General features: G+C 40.5%; 1 protein-coding gene across 2 annotated transcripts in view; it reads left to right on the top strand.

The window, feature by feature from the left end:
* WDR48 (WD repeat domain 48) overlaps window positions 1-13,840 on the top strand; it is a 44,735-nt gene that overhangs the window by 16,101 nt on the left and 14,794 nt on the right. For both annotated transcript variants that reach the window (XM_036867791.1, XM_036867792.1), the window contains exons 6-11: window positions 1,226-1,314; window positions 1,696-1,797; window positions 6,063-6,287; window positions 7,962-8,036; window positions 9,246-9,348; window positions 10,164-10,261. In XM_036867791.1, the coding sequence (XP_036723686.1) occupies window positions 1,226-1,314; window positions 1,696-1,797; window positions 6,063-6,287; window positions 7,962-8,036; window positions 9,246-9,348; window positions 10,164-10,261 (692 nt within the window). The remainder of the gene's footprint in view (window positions 1-1,225; window positions 1,315-1,695; window positions 1,798-6,062; window positions 6,288-7,961; window positions 8,037-9,245; window positions 9,349-10,163; window positions 10,262-13,840) is intronic.

Raw genomic sequence — 13,840 nt, 5'->3', positions numbered from 1 at the left:
GCACATTTACGGCTAACTAAGCCTGGCCTAGAAGGTCTGTGTTCAGGATATGGGCCTGAACTATCTAGATTCCTACATAACAGGTCCAATTTGTCATGACTGTAGAATACTCATGTTGATATAACTAACAGTTCTAATATAATCTAGTGTGTGCCATGAAGGGTAGGTTGGGAGACTGGTGTTTATAATTTCTTAAATATTATTTTGCCCTTTTTCTCAGAAAATATGTGAAGGTCTAAACACTATTCTTCCCTTGTTTTCCGTGATTTTTCACCTGTACACAATCTCAGGGAGTCAGCAGCTGGTCCCTGCTGGGGGCTGTCATAATACATCATTTAGCTCTCTCTAGATGTAAGGCCTGCCTGAAAGAGACACTAACAAGAAGGAATGAAGCAAAAAAAGCAGGATTGTCCCAAGGTCAGAGACGAGGCTTAGTGATTATAGATTCTGCAACAGATATGTCTTGCTTAGAATTGTTTAGAGAGGATATCAAATAAGTTTTTTATAATTATGGAGATAATAAAAATAGCTAACATTTATTGAGCATTTAATACAAGCAGTTACTTTTCTAAATACTTTACATGTATTTACTCCTTTACTCACAGCATCTCAGTGTGTGTTTAAATTTATTCTTTGTTGTACAGTTGGAATCATACTGTATAGACAGTTTTATATACATACTTCAGTGGTATTGAGTTCTGAATCAAAGGGCATGAATATGATTCTTGCTACACATTGTCTAATTTCCTTCTAGAAGAGTTGTACCAAATTATCATTCCACAAGTAATGTATGAGGGTGCCATTTTAACTGTATTTTTTGAGAATTAAGTATTGCCTTGTTTTTTATCTGTTTGGTAGGTGAAAATTGTATTTTTGTTTTGATTTGTGTTTTCTTATAAATAATGAATTTAGCCATAGTTTTCATTTTTATTGGCACATGTGCATCTTTGAAAATACATTACTTATGCAGATAGTTTCTTAAATGGCAGTGCAATTCAATTTAGCAGATATTTATTGAGCACTTGTGTATACTCAAATCCAGAAGAGATGTAAATTTTGTTAACAATATTATGATTTAGAATTATTTCCATTATAGGGATTTCTTTTCCTTAGAGTACTCATAAAGATAAGATTTTCTAAATCGAATAATTAAACTTGCAGTTTGTGCTAACTAGTTATTAAACAGCTGATGATTTTAACATATAGCTCCATTTATCCTTAATAGCTTCTTCTTTAAGTGGGAACAAAGATTCCATTTATAGCCTGGCAATGAATCAACTGGGAACAATCATTGTATCAGGGTCCACTGAGAAGGTAAGGGGAAACTTAAAGGGTATATTTTAACACTAGAAAATAAAGAAACCAAAATAATTTGATCTGTGTAATTACAAAATATATAGACAGCGGTTTTGCCTTGTGGATACTAAAATAAGGTTTTATTTGAACAAATAAGAGTATAACTGTATAATTACTGTCACGTGTGGTAACAGAGGCGGAGGGTGGAGTGGGGGAAGCCTGTGCTTTTTTTGACATTAAAAAGACTTCCTCCTGCTTAAAAAAGTTGGGAGCCTTGGACACTGTCTGTTGGCGGAAGTAGTACTTCCTTCTCAGAATTTAATAGTTGTCATTTGATTTATAGAAGTCATCTATTATTTAAATTTGATCATTTGTATGATACTTTGTTAAAATTCACAGGTTTTAAGAGTATGGGATCCAAGAACATGTGCAAAACTAATGAAGCTTAAAGGGCACACGGATAATGTTAAAGCATTGCTGTTGAACAGAGATGGCACACAGGTATGCAGTTCACATGAGCTTTTACCTACTGACCTTGTCAAAATTTCATACAGCAGAAGCTCCCCCACTCTGTATATTGTTGCATAGTTGGTTTGAACCAAAAGCCACACATATTAGAAACTGTGGTCTAATTTTTAAATCCTTAAAATACTCAGTTGCACATATAATAATCCACATTTCAAAATTTCTCTGTTTGCCTAACTTTTAAATAAAGGCCAAACGAAGAATTTCCTAAGAATAATTTTAATGCAGGTGAGTATATGCAGTTATGGTATGTATAGCTGAAATAATTTAAAATGTTCCCTTGTGTAAAGCAGAAGGAAGCTTTGGTATTGAATGCTTTCTGGCAGTGTAGTAAGTGGAAAATTTCCTCACAGTGGGTCTGTTTTCCAAGCAGATCTTGTCAGTTGACTATGTAGATACGGTCTATAGATTTAGTTATCTAACATAGTACTTAGAGTCAGCATTTCAAAGAAAAACATTTTGGTAATATTTGAACATGTATTAATACTCTGTTGGCCACATAATTTGTGAATTATATATCACAATTGTGTCCTGTAGCAGTAGAAAAATGATCTTTCATCAGTGTAGATAATAAAAAACAAAAACTGAGCACCATTTTATGTTATGACATACCTCTACCGTGTACTGCTGCCATTTTTTGCATAGGGCAGGGATCATTGGAATTGATTGTGATTGGTTTAGAAGAGGGAGAGTATGAATGTGATGAGATGAGAAACACCATTGGTCTGTTACTCCTCTGGAATTACGTCATGGAAGTTGCCTCACACATGAATTAGAGAAGCCTTTGCCTCCAGAGGTGAAAGGAAGGTTTGAAAAACTAGCCAAAGGAAAGAAATCATTTTTTCAGAACCAGGCAGAGAAGCTTGAATATTACCATGGAGGTCTTTGGAGATGTGGAAGGATCTTGATATTAAAGTATTGTGTGGCCTTGAGGAGAGGAATGTACTGGTCCCTAGTTTGCTTATCTGCAAAGTGGGAGTCATAATATTTAGTTAGTGTAATTGGTGAGAAGAGTAGAAATAATAAGTATATTCTTGTCTGTAAGCCATGGCATTTTCTAGAGCTCTTGAGTTTCTTCATAGCAGCATTTTCATGTGTCTAAAAAGCCCAGTACAGGGGAATTCTGTGGCAGCCCAGTGGTTAGGACTCCATGCTTTTACTGCCGGGGCCCAGGTTCAATCCCTGGTCAGGGAACTAAGATCCCACAAGCCGTGAGGCGTGGCCAAAAAAAGCCCAGTACAGTTAGCTCCTCACTGTTGCAGTAGCTGCTAGGCTACACTTGAGATGGTTGTCCATGCCTAGTTCTGTTAGCTTTGTCCAGGATTGAACTAGATCATATGGTCTCCATGGGACTGCGCTTAACTAGAGGCTATAGACAAGATGGTTTCCAGAAATGGGCTGTGGGCCTGGCAGACTTTCGTAAATCTCCTCCTGTCTACTACACTCCATGCCTTGTTTCCTATATAGACAATTATGAATGTGCTTTTACCTAAGACGATTTAAGTAGCACATTTACTTACAAGTGCACTTCACCTGTAGTCAGTTCCACTTACTGAAAGCAGAGAAGGTGATGTGGTACTACTTTAAAAGCTGCCTGTCAGCCTTAGAGTAAATAATTAAGCAGATACCATTCCTCCTCTAGTTCCTCTTTCATCCATTTTCCTTATTGGCAACGGGAGACTAAATGTAGATTTAGCCACCAACAACACGGCATCCTTACATTAGGGAATTGATCAAGAAAACATCTGTAATAACTACTCAACTGAGAAAAGAGAGGAGGAAAAAAGAAACCTTTACATACTGATTCACAAACTCTTGCAACATGGAAGAAGTAACCATCGGGTACTGGACCAGAGTATATACTGCATCTTGCAGAGCTGCCCTGCAAGCTTCTAATGTAGGGTCTCTGCTGGCGTTGTAAGTCAGGGACTTATGATAAGATATGTATAATAGGCCAAAGAATCCCATCGATGTCAGCCTGTTGCCTCACTTCCTTCATTGTATTGATAGTAAGATACTTAGCAAATCTTACTATCTGAGGTCTGGCACCATGGCAGTTGTTCTGATTGTGCCAACATTCGTGGGCCAAGCCAGCTGACTTTTCAGTCCTTGTACTCGCTCAGGCAATTGCTTGAGGATCTGGGACAACCTACCATCTTGCTCTGAGTCAGTCACCTCCTTGTGTGTCACTCACAGGGTTTTCCTTGGTAATACAAGTCCTGCTGAACCTAGCTCATGGGTCGGGGGTATCTCTGAGCATTAGGTCACTCCCTGCCCCTGACTTGCTCACTGGGCTGCTCTCTATTGGCAATTACAATTGTGTGTAAGCAACCATCCCAGAAACGCTTTGTGTTGGTCAACAGCAGCCTGGCCCCAATACACTGGTACCTCTCATGTCCATTGGCAGAAGCACAGAGCACCTGATCAGGCTATAGAATCTGTTCCCCTAAGTCTGACTTAGCAGAACCATTTGGGGCATTCTGTCCTAATCCCAGAGGCCACCTCATAATGAAGGGGTCTTCATTTTTATCCCGTGGAAGGGTGGAGGCAGTGGGAAATGTTTTGATGACTCCTCTAGCTCCTATAGGATATCAGGCACTAGAATTCCTATAAAATGGCCACCTCCTTCAACCATACTACCAAATACTGCAAAGATGTTCGCCTGCATAGTACTTTAAAAGTGATTGCTGTCTATTTGGGAGCCTGCTTTTTAGCAGTCTTAGAATACTGACTACCATCAAAGATTATTTTGTATTCTATGTCAGGGTTGATATAGAACTCTAATATACTCTTTGTTTCCTCATCTACTTTCACCTGTGCATTCTGGGTTTGGAACGTATCTCTTTACTGCTGTAAGTCACCCAGCCTGTGAGGACTTTCAACATATCATCTTTGCTTTCCTTTTCCTAAAGTTGTCAGACCTTATTCCTTGCAGATATATGGTCTAGAATCTGAGTGATCAAAGCTTTACTAACAGCTTTGCCACCACAGAGTAGCATCTCTTCCTGGAATGGAGAACTCCTCCCTGCCTTCTCCCCATCAGACTGCCACAGTGCTCCTACACACGTGATGAAGGTCTGCTTGCCACCTTACTCCTGACAGTTTCTTTATTGGTTAGTCTCTTGGTTCTCTTGTGAACTAGTTGGAATTGGAGACTAAAGCACTGATGCTCCTGACAGCTTATGGGGGAGTCTGTTAGTGTGATGTTTGTTTAATTAAACATGTCTGAAGGCCCCTTCAAGTCAGAGCAGGCCAGTAAATCCTTAATATTCCTGAAGGCCTCATCTGTTCAAACACTATCCAGGTCTCCAAGCCCACAACTATCTTCTCTTCTTTGAAGCTCTATGCCTGCTTAATTTCATACAGTTCCTTTCCCAGCACCAGCAGTTCCTTTCCCCTCAGGGTGATTTTTTTCCCCAAAGAAATAAGTTTTTATCCCTTTCCTCAGGTCACCACTGTAACTAGTAGAGAACACCAGGCATGCTGAATGTGAATGTGGGGTGGCTGATTCTGCCTGTTTCTGTCACACTGTCTGTGTGCTCAGCCCTGATTTGTGTACCTGCAACTTCTATGTAGTTGACACTCTTGAGCCTTTAGAAATTGTCAGAATTGCCAGTGTTAACTCTGAATGCTGAGGGTCTACATTTTGTATTAATGGATGTTGAACTTGAAGCTCATATGGGAAGTATCCAAGCTCACAGAGTGAGTGGCAAGCCTGGATTTTGCTTTTGGCTCCTGTCAGTAGAATCCAGGAGACCTGGCAGGCCATCAGGAATCCAGAGCCGTGAGGTGGGGGACAAAACAGAGGTGTGACCCAGGGCTCCAGAAGGCTTCCTTGCCTAGTGCAATGCTTGTCAAACTTGGCATACCAGAATGACCTGGAGAGCCTGTCAAAACAGGTTGCTGAGCCCCACCAGAGTTTCTGCCTCATTAGGTCTGGAATGGGAACGGGGAATTTACATGTTTAACATGTTCCCAAGGGATGGTGATGCAGCAAGCGGCCAGGTACACAGGACAGAGGAAGTTTTGCTCAGAGGGTTCCCCTGCTTGAGCCCATACTGTTGCCTTTGGTCGTTTCAGCCTGTGGTGTATGCTTGTCAGAAGTCTTTATCAGAGGCAGGAATACAGGTTGTTAGAGGTGTGTGTTTGACATTGTGGAGTCATTAGCGAAGACAAGTGTAAAGCACAAGAAAGCAGGAACTTTTTGGCAGGTTTCTAACCTTAGCTTTCTTTGTTCTCAGTGCCTTTCCGGCAGTTCTGATGGGACAATTCGCCTTTGGTCCCTTGGCCAGCAGAGATGTATAGCAACGTACCGAGTGCATGATGAAGGTGTTTGGGCTCTACAGGTCAATGACACCTTCACACATGTGTACTCTGGAGGAAGGGACAGGAAGATTTATTGTACAGACCTAAGAAACCCTGACATTCGGGTGCTAATTTGTGAAGAAAAAGCACCAGTTCTCAAGGTATGTCATATGTTTTAGTTTTATGATTAAGATTGTTACATGTGCTAGCCAAATACAGCAAAATCAATATTAAAACACAAGTCAACTGTGAGGTTGTAAAAAGATACTTGTTCGTCACCCATAGAAGAAATGGCGACTTCATGGGTACATCAGGGATGGATGGCTCTCGCACTGGCGAATCCTAGTGAGCTGGCCCCAAAGTGCTCCTGAGCTTTCCTGGCTTTCCTAACCTGTCCTTAGAGGAGGAATATGAGGAGTTCAGGTATCTGAGAGTGGACAGCAAAGCAGAAATTTGTCCACTGCCTCAGGAGGAGGATGTGGAAGAGTGCTCCTGAAGAAGAGGGGAAGCTGGTTCATATTCCAAACCATCACTGCCTCAAGATAGTCCTGGGTGGTGGGTAAAAGGGTACTTGAGAAGCCATCCATATTGACACCTGCTAAAAGTGAAGCCTAGAAAATGGCCAGTCATCATTGACAAGATGTTCAGTCTCACCGATGTTCACAGAATTGCACATTAAGACAACAGTGAGGAGATTTCCAGGTTTAAAATGGAGGCATAAAGACAGCACTCCCCCCCACCCCTTCTCAGAAATCATCTGAAAACAACAAGGAAAGCAGGAAACAGAATTGTAAATACCCATCATCTACGAAACTAAGTGACATCTGAAACCACAGTATAGGAGGAAGGACTGAAAAAGGGAATAGAGGTCAAATGAGACACTTGAGAGGATGCCTATGGTGTAAGAGCTCACATAATACTGGCCAATTACAGTTCTTTAAAACAGATGGCACAGCCTAATGGACAAAAGCAATAATCCTTTAGAGAAGCAAGAGAGTGGAGGCTAAAATACAGACACAGCATGTGTGCAGGAAGCACACTGATGGGGAGAGTCATGTGTGGAGGAGAAACTGCACTGCGAGTCCTGCAGCTGCCAGGATCTCTTGGCTGTGGAGAGAAAGACTAGAAGTGTTTAGCACAGGCATAACCATGTTGTAAGGAGCATCACTTTGAACTGAAGAGGATTCCTACTTGCTAGTGGCTCAGCCCTGTCCCCATGTCTAAAAACCTGCAATTTCCTGGTGCAGGAAGAATAGTGCAAATGTAGAGTCATTCCATTTGCATAATGTATACATGGGTATATGTGTATTTTTATATGTATGGTATTTTAAAAATATAGGAGGACACAGTAAACTGTTCACAAAGTACAGCTGTATTCCTTAAGCAAGTTGGGGTGGGGTACATTATGTGGGTACTTTTCCTTTTGCTGTGTTGTTAGAATGGTTTTGGTTTTTGCTACAAACATTTTCCAAGAAAAAAACGTATTTCCTTGTTACTAAGAACATGAAGACAAAACACAGGAGTGACAAAACCAAAAAGTTATGGTAAGCCATCCTTTTGACTGTACCCATTTAGAACCCTTAAATTAACCACACTTAAAACTTTAAGCCACTGTTTTTGGTAAATAGTCACCCCTGTTACACTTTTATAGGGCTACGAATTCCTTTAGCAAAGAGACTCATTCTTCTCTGCATCCCTAGCTTTTAACACACGCTGTGGTATCGTCAGCACACAGATGTTGAATGAAGGAGTTGATATTTAATAGTGTATAGCTGGTCCTGGCAGTTCAGAAGAGTCAACATTCCACAAAGCAATATTTTTGTGCTTTGTTTCAGATGGAGCTTGACAGATCAGCTGATCCCCCTCCTGCAATCTGGGTTGCAACAACGAAGTCTACAGTAAATAAATGGGTAAGTGAGCCACTGTATATCTGGCAAAGGTTTATAAACATGTGGTTTGTTATCACGGACCTCCCAGGTACCAGTAGCAAATGCTCAGTATGAGCCTGACTCTCAGCATGCTTTTGGACAGTGACAAAAATCTGAAAGCCCCTATGAATGCAGGTGTGATCCTAAGGATTGTACAAAAATTAAGGTCATAGTCAAAATGCAGCTTCTGACTTCTTTGTCAGGAGCCAAGATACACATTTTTTTAAATTTTATTTATTTATTTATTTTTGGCTGTGTTGGGTCTCCATTTCTGTGCGAGGGCTTTCTCTAGTTGCGGCGAGCGGGGGCCACTCTTCATCGCTGTGCGCGGGCCTCTCACTGTCGCGGCCTCTCTTGTTGCGGAGCACAGGCTCAGTAGTTGTGGCTCACGGGCCCAGTTGCTCCGCGGCATGTGGGATCTTCCCAGACCAGGGCTTGAACCCGTGTCCCCTGCATTGGCAGGCGGACTCTCAACCACTGCGCCACCAGGGAAGCCCCAAGATACACATTTGATGTGCTTAGAATAAGCGCTGTTCCCTGATAAAACCAGTAAAGTACAGCTTTAAAGTAGTACAGTTTCTGACCTCTTGAAGCTGTATTTGAAAAGAGGCAGCCCAAGTACCAACACAGCAGGGAAACGCTAGGATTCTCTTTTTCTAAACGTAAGAGAAAGCAGAAAGTTGTTTTTTTCAAATTCATTTCCTTTTTCTTTATAGCACGAAGAACAGGTATAGAAATAAAGGATAAGCAGAGAGAAGTCACAAAAGTACTATTAATTCTTAAGTCGTAATTAAAGAAGATTTAAGTTTTGTTGCTTACCAGACTGTGGATAACAAAAGAGAAAGTGTTTGCGTTTATTCCTGTTTATATGTAGATCAAGTGGTCTTTCTCTGTACTTGTAAAAAAAAAATGTTATATAACTTGTTTAAATTTCATTGTGCCAATCTGAGATCAACATAGCTTTACCTGGAAGAGTGCGTAGTCTTCTCTCCAAAAAGACAACATTCCCTTCTTAATTTTTGTTTTGTATTTTTTTAATCATGGTAGGTAATTGTATTTTGTGACTAAGTATTTTTTGGTTGATGTTGTTATTGTCGGTTTTTCTCGTTTGTTCTTTGTTTTTCTTTGTTTTTCTTGCCACTTTAAACTAATTGGCATAAAATGATTAAATAATGAATTTTGTTCCTTTAGACATTGAAAGGAATTCATAATTTTAGAGCCTCTGGAGATTATGACAATGACTGTACAAATCCTATAACACCCCTTTGTACACAACCTGACCAGGTTATTAAAGGTAAGTAAGGATATTGGAAAGTATTGTCCGTTTTATTGAAGTTAATTATACTTACTAAGAAATTGACAAAAATAAAGGAGATGACCTTCCTTTAAATGTAATCCTGATGTCAACAAAAGACTAATAGTATATTGGTTTGTTTTTAATAGAAGAAAAATATTTTTTAAATGCTTTTTAGTGACTTTAAAAATTGAGCTTTCTTGAGTTAATCTTTTTGCCCAGCATTAGAATAATCATGGTCTTGGTAAAGCCAGCAACCACTTTGTAAAAGATACAAGATTTAATGTTGTCTTTTGGCACAAGCCAGAATGGTCAGATCTGGCCCCTGAATTCTGCATGCTACAACTGCGAGTGACAGCTCTGACTTCAAGGGGATTAGAGTATTGAATGGTGTGTTTATCTATAGTTAGATGTCCATGCTGTGACCTTTAGGATAGAATGTCCATTCAGGAGAAGGAAGATAGGAAACAAAAGTTAATGAGAGATAGGACTAATTCAGAGATTTCCTGTCATCATGTGGACTTTTCCTAGTGGGTAAAAAAATTATTAAAGGGTTTGCTCTTAATAATTTTCCACTAGTAGACCCTTGAAGTAAATGGAGAGTCTTTTAATCTGTTATTAAAATCAGACAGTTTTTCTTTGGTTAGCCTCAAATTGCCTTAGAAATAATTATATGGTCTTCTGATTTACCTTCTCCTTTCTGGGGGCTAGTATGATTTACATTCTGTTACAATACATGCCAGTTAACATTATTGCTGTACTGTGAATTTAAATGTAGGATTGTTTTCCTAATTGTGTGGATTTTTTTCCTTTAGGGGGTGCTAGTATTATTCAGTGTCACATTCTTAATGATAAGAGACATATATTAACCAAAGATACCAATAATAATGTGGCATATTGGGATGTATTAAAGGTAAGTATCTTTTTGTAATTAAATATAGGTTATTGGATTATGTATCCCTTTATTTTTTATTGTAGTCTGTGTGTGTATATGTGTTATATGTGTGTGTGTATAAAATAACCAAGATAATAGTCATATAAATAAAGATTTAATTGCAGCCTTATTTTGGGGTGGATATATATATTCTTATGTGAATATTAGGTAAGGCCATAGTTTATCTTTTTAAGTACCCAGAATTTGAATGGAACCGTTTTCTCTGTTTAGTGTATTACAAACTGTGTTGTGCCGCCTTCCCTTAAAATGAAAACACCAGAGTTCCTCGTCCTTGAAACTGTTGACATTTTGGCAGTGGGGCGGGGTAGGATCTGTCCTGTGCATTGTAGGATGTTTAGGAGCATCCCTTAGCCTCTACCCAGTAGATGCCAGTAACCACCTTCATCCCTATCCCCCACTTCAGTTATAACAACCAAAAATGTCTCTAGATATTGCCATATGTTTAGGGGGAGGAAGGAAGAAGAAGGATGCAAAATCACCCTGGGTTGAGAACCACTGGAGTACACAAAATAAGTTTGGCCATTTCTTAGGATTTATAGCCATCACTGTGAGCAGCAGTTACTACTTTGGGTCATGTTACAGTGACTCCTTGGATAATTGAGATGTATTAAGCTGTTCAACCACATTATAAATAGCACTGAAGAATTTATAGACAGATTGAAAAGTTTGCTTTTAGAATGCTGACAAATGTCCCTTCTTAGTGTTGTTGTTATATTTGTTCAAAAAATATTTCTGGAATGAACGAATACTGTGTGCAAAGAACTGTGTTGAGGGTCACAAATGATGAAAAAGTCCATTTCATGATCCCTTCTGGTAGAAGGGACAACAGAGCACAAGATAGCTTATGGACAAGGGTGATTACTTACAGCTGGAGAAATCAGGAGCACCTCACAGTGGAGAAATCTTTTGAACAGGGCCTTAAAGGATTCCAGCAGATGGATTATGGGAGGGCATTTTAGGAAGAGGAAGTGAATGACAAAGGCACAGAAGAGGAAGGTAATCAAAACATACTTATTCAGGGCCAGGTGAACAGTTTTGTATAGCTGGAGACCAGAGTAAGTATAAGAGAGTAGTAGGGGTGTGTAAGGATGAAAGATGAGATTCACGTCATTTACCAAAAAGTCATGAATTTCAGGCTCCAGACTTGGCCTTTCTTTGGTACTTCCTAAAGATTCTTAATCATAGATGATTTTAGAGCAGGAAAACCCTATGTTCAGAGCAGTAGCAGTATGTATAATGGGAAAGAAGCCGGAAGTCAGGAAGTCAGTTGTCTTAAGCATAATGACTTGGGGATCTACAGAAAGAGATGGATGACTTTTGGCCACTGTGAAGCCTTGGAGAGATCCTGGCCAGGCCGAAGACATCAGATCTCATTGTCCTCCAGGCCTTCCACCCTCCCCTGGAGTCCCTCAATAAGACGGTTTGATCCAAAAATAAAAGAAGAGACAGATGTTGGGTATATTTTAAAGGAAGAATTGAAAAGATCTGGTATTTTGGTTAGGTTCCTGGTTATAAGGAACAGAGATTCACTTAAGTTAACTTCTGGATCCAAAGAATAAACACATTTCTTTCTCGGAAAAGGGGACTGTCTCTGAATGGAAACCTTGGCCTGACTAACACATTCCCTCCCTGTGGCGCAGCTGTGTGGGAAATCACATTACAGAACAGTTGCTTGGTGAGCATGGCTTCAGAACAAGAGACTTTAGTTGAGTGGAAAATTTAATTGCAGTAGGCTCCAAAAATTCCAGTTGGTTTTTTTCCTACAGTAGAGATGTGCTTGTCAGGGGACCAGAAACTCACGTTTGTTTCAGAGAGGGGTTCTGTGAAGACAGAGAGGATCCAGAGTAGCCCTAAGGACCTCATCAGTAGGAATTTGGCTGCTTCACCACTAATGTGGCCCTAGCTCTGCCCTGTGGCTAGGCTTTACCTCATGCTGCGCAGCATCTGATGTTCTCCAGAATATCTAACAAAGTCAAATCGAGCCAGTTCCTCTTTGATTTTCTGCCTATGAGTCTGATGTCCTCTCTTGGTCTAATTAGCTGAAGTCTGAGTAGAGTCCTGCTGTCTGAATGGGAGGTAGTTCTACTTAGATGGGGCGCTCAGCTGGCATGCACCATCATTGGCATTTTTGTGGCCCTGGCAGCTTCCCATATCCAGACACTAGACCTTGAGGTTTTAAGATCAAGTGATCAGGCAAAATAGACATGGCATTATACAGAAATACGGAAGTCAGGAGTATTTAGGACCATAGGCTCAGAGTTAGAGCTGCATTCTGACCTTGGCTCTGCCAGCTACTAGCCAAGTGATCTCCAGAATATGCTTACCTTTGTCTTTATTCCTAAACTCTGGATGGTCCATATTTCTTGGTCATGTTAAGGGGGTGTTTGAGAAGTATTTACTGTAGTGACTGACACATAGTAGTTAGGAGGCTGTTGTACTAATACAGGCGAAATATCAGATATTCCTCTGGAGTGGGGTGGGAACAAGGGGAAAAAACAGAATGATTAGAAAGATATTTAGGCCTGTAGATAAGTGATGCTTGAATAAAAGGGAGTATGAAGAAAAGGAAGGAGCAGAGATTAGTCCTAGGTTTCTGGATTAGTTTTGTGAGTGGAAGTGATACAGGGAACGTAAGAGGAGAAAGCATTGTTGGGCGAAAGGGACATGCTGAGAAAGACAGCAGATTTGAATTTATGTGAGATATCTGGGTAGAGGTGTTTGCTGGGCAGAGAGCTATACAACCTAATGCACGCATGAAAGAACTGGGCTGGAGAAATCGGTCCAGCCGTCTTCAGCTGTGGATTATAGTTGGAGCCATGAGAAAGGTCAGAGTTTCTAAGGGATACATCTATACTGAAAATAGAAGAAACCAAGTCATCTCCCTTTCAAGAATTTTTAGAAAAAGAGGAAGCCACAAAGGTGTGTAATAAAAAGGGGTAAGAAAACAAAGAGCTCAAGGACTAATTAAGCATTTCAGGAAGGAGCTTGTGGTTTAGCTGCATTGGCCTGCTGAGAGTTTGTGTGAGACAGTGGAATGGAATGTGCACATGGATCTAGCCAATAAAGAGGATGGTGTCTGGGGAGAGCAGTTTCTAGGGAGACCTAAGGGCAAAAGCCAGATAGAGTGGGTTGAATAGTGTTTGCGAGGTGAAGAAACAGAATTTGAGGGGAGACAATCTTAGATGAAACTTGACTTTGGTGAGATGGGCAGGAAAGGCAGTAGCTGGAGAAGATTTAGGCATGAGAAGGTCAAGGGAAGGTTTTGTTTTGGTGTTTAGGCATTTTTAAGATGGGAGAAATTTGATCGTGGTTCACTGTTCATGGGGAGAAGCCCGTAGAGACATGAGAAGGTAAATGATGATACAAGGTCCCCAAGAAGCAAGAGGTGAGGGGATCCAGAGCACAGCAAGAAGGGACACCTTTTTCGTTGCACCAGGAAGAACAGTAGCAGAAACTTAAGGGGATTCTGTCAAGGCTCCTCTTTTTTTGAGAAGTAGAGGTCAGACTCATGTGCTGGGGGTAGTGAGGGAGGTGGTG

Source organism: Balaenoptera musculus, chromosome 11 (genome assembly GCF_009873245.2).
Source record: "Balaenoptera musculus isolate JJ_BM4_2016_0621 chromosome 11, mBalMus1.pri.v3, whole genome shotgun sequence".
In the NCBI taxonomy this organism is placed as follows: domain Eukaryota; kingdom Metazoa; phylum Chordata; class Mammalia; order Artiodactyla; family Balaenopteridae; genus Balaenoptera; species Balaenoptera musculus.
The sequence above is the reverse complement of the archived record's forward strand: the minus strand, read 5'-3'. Positions and strand labels throughout refer to the sequence as shown.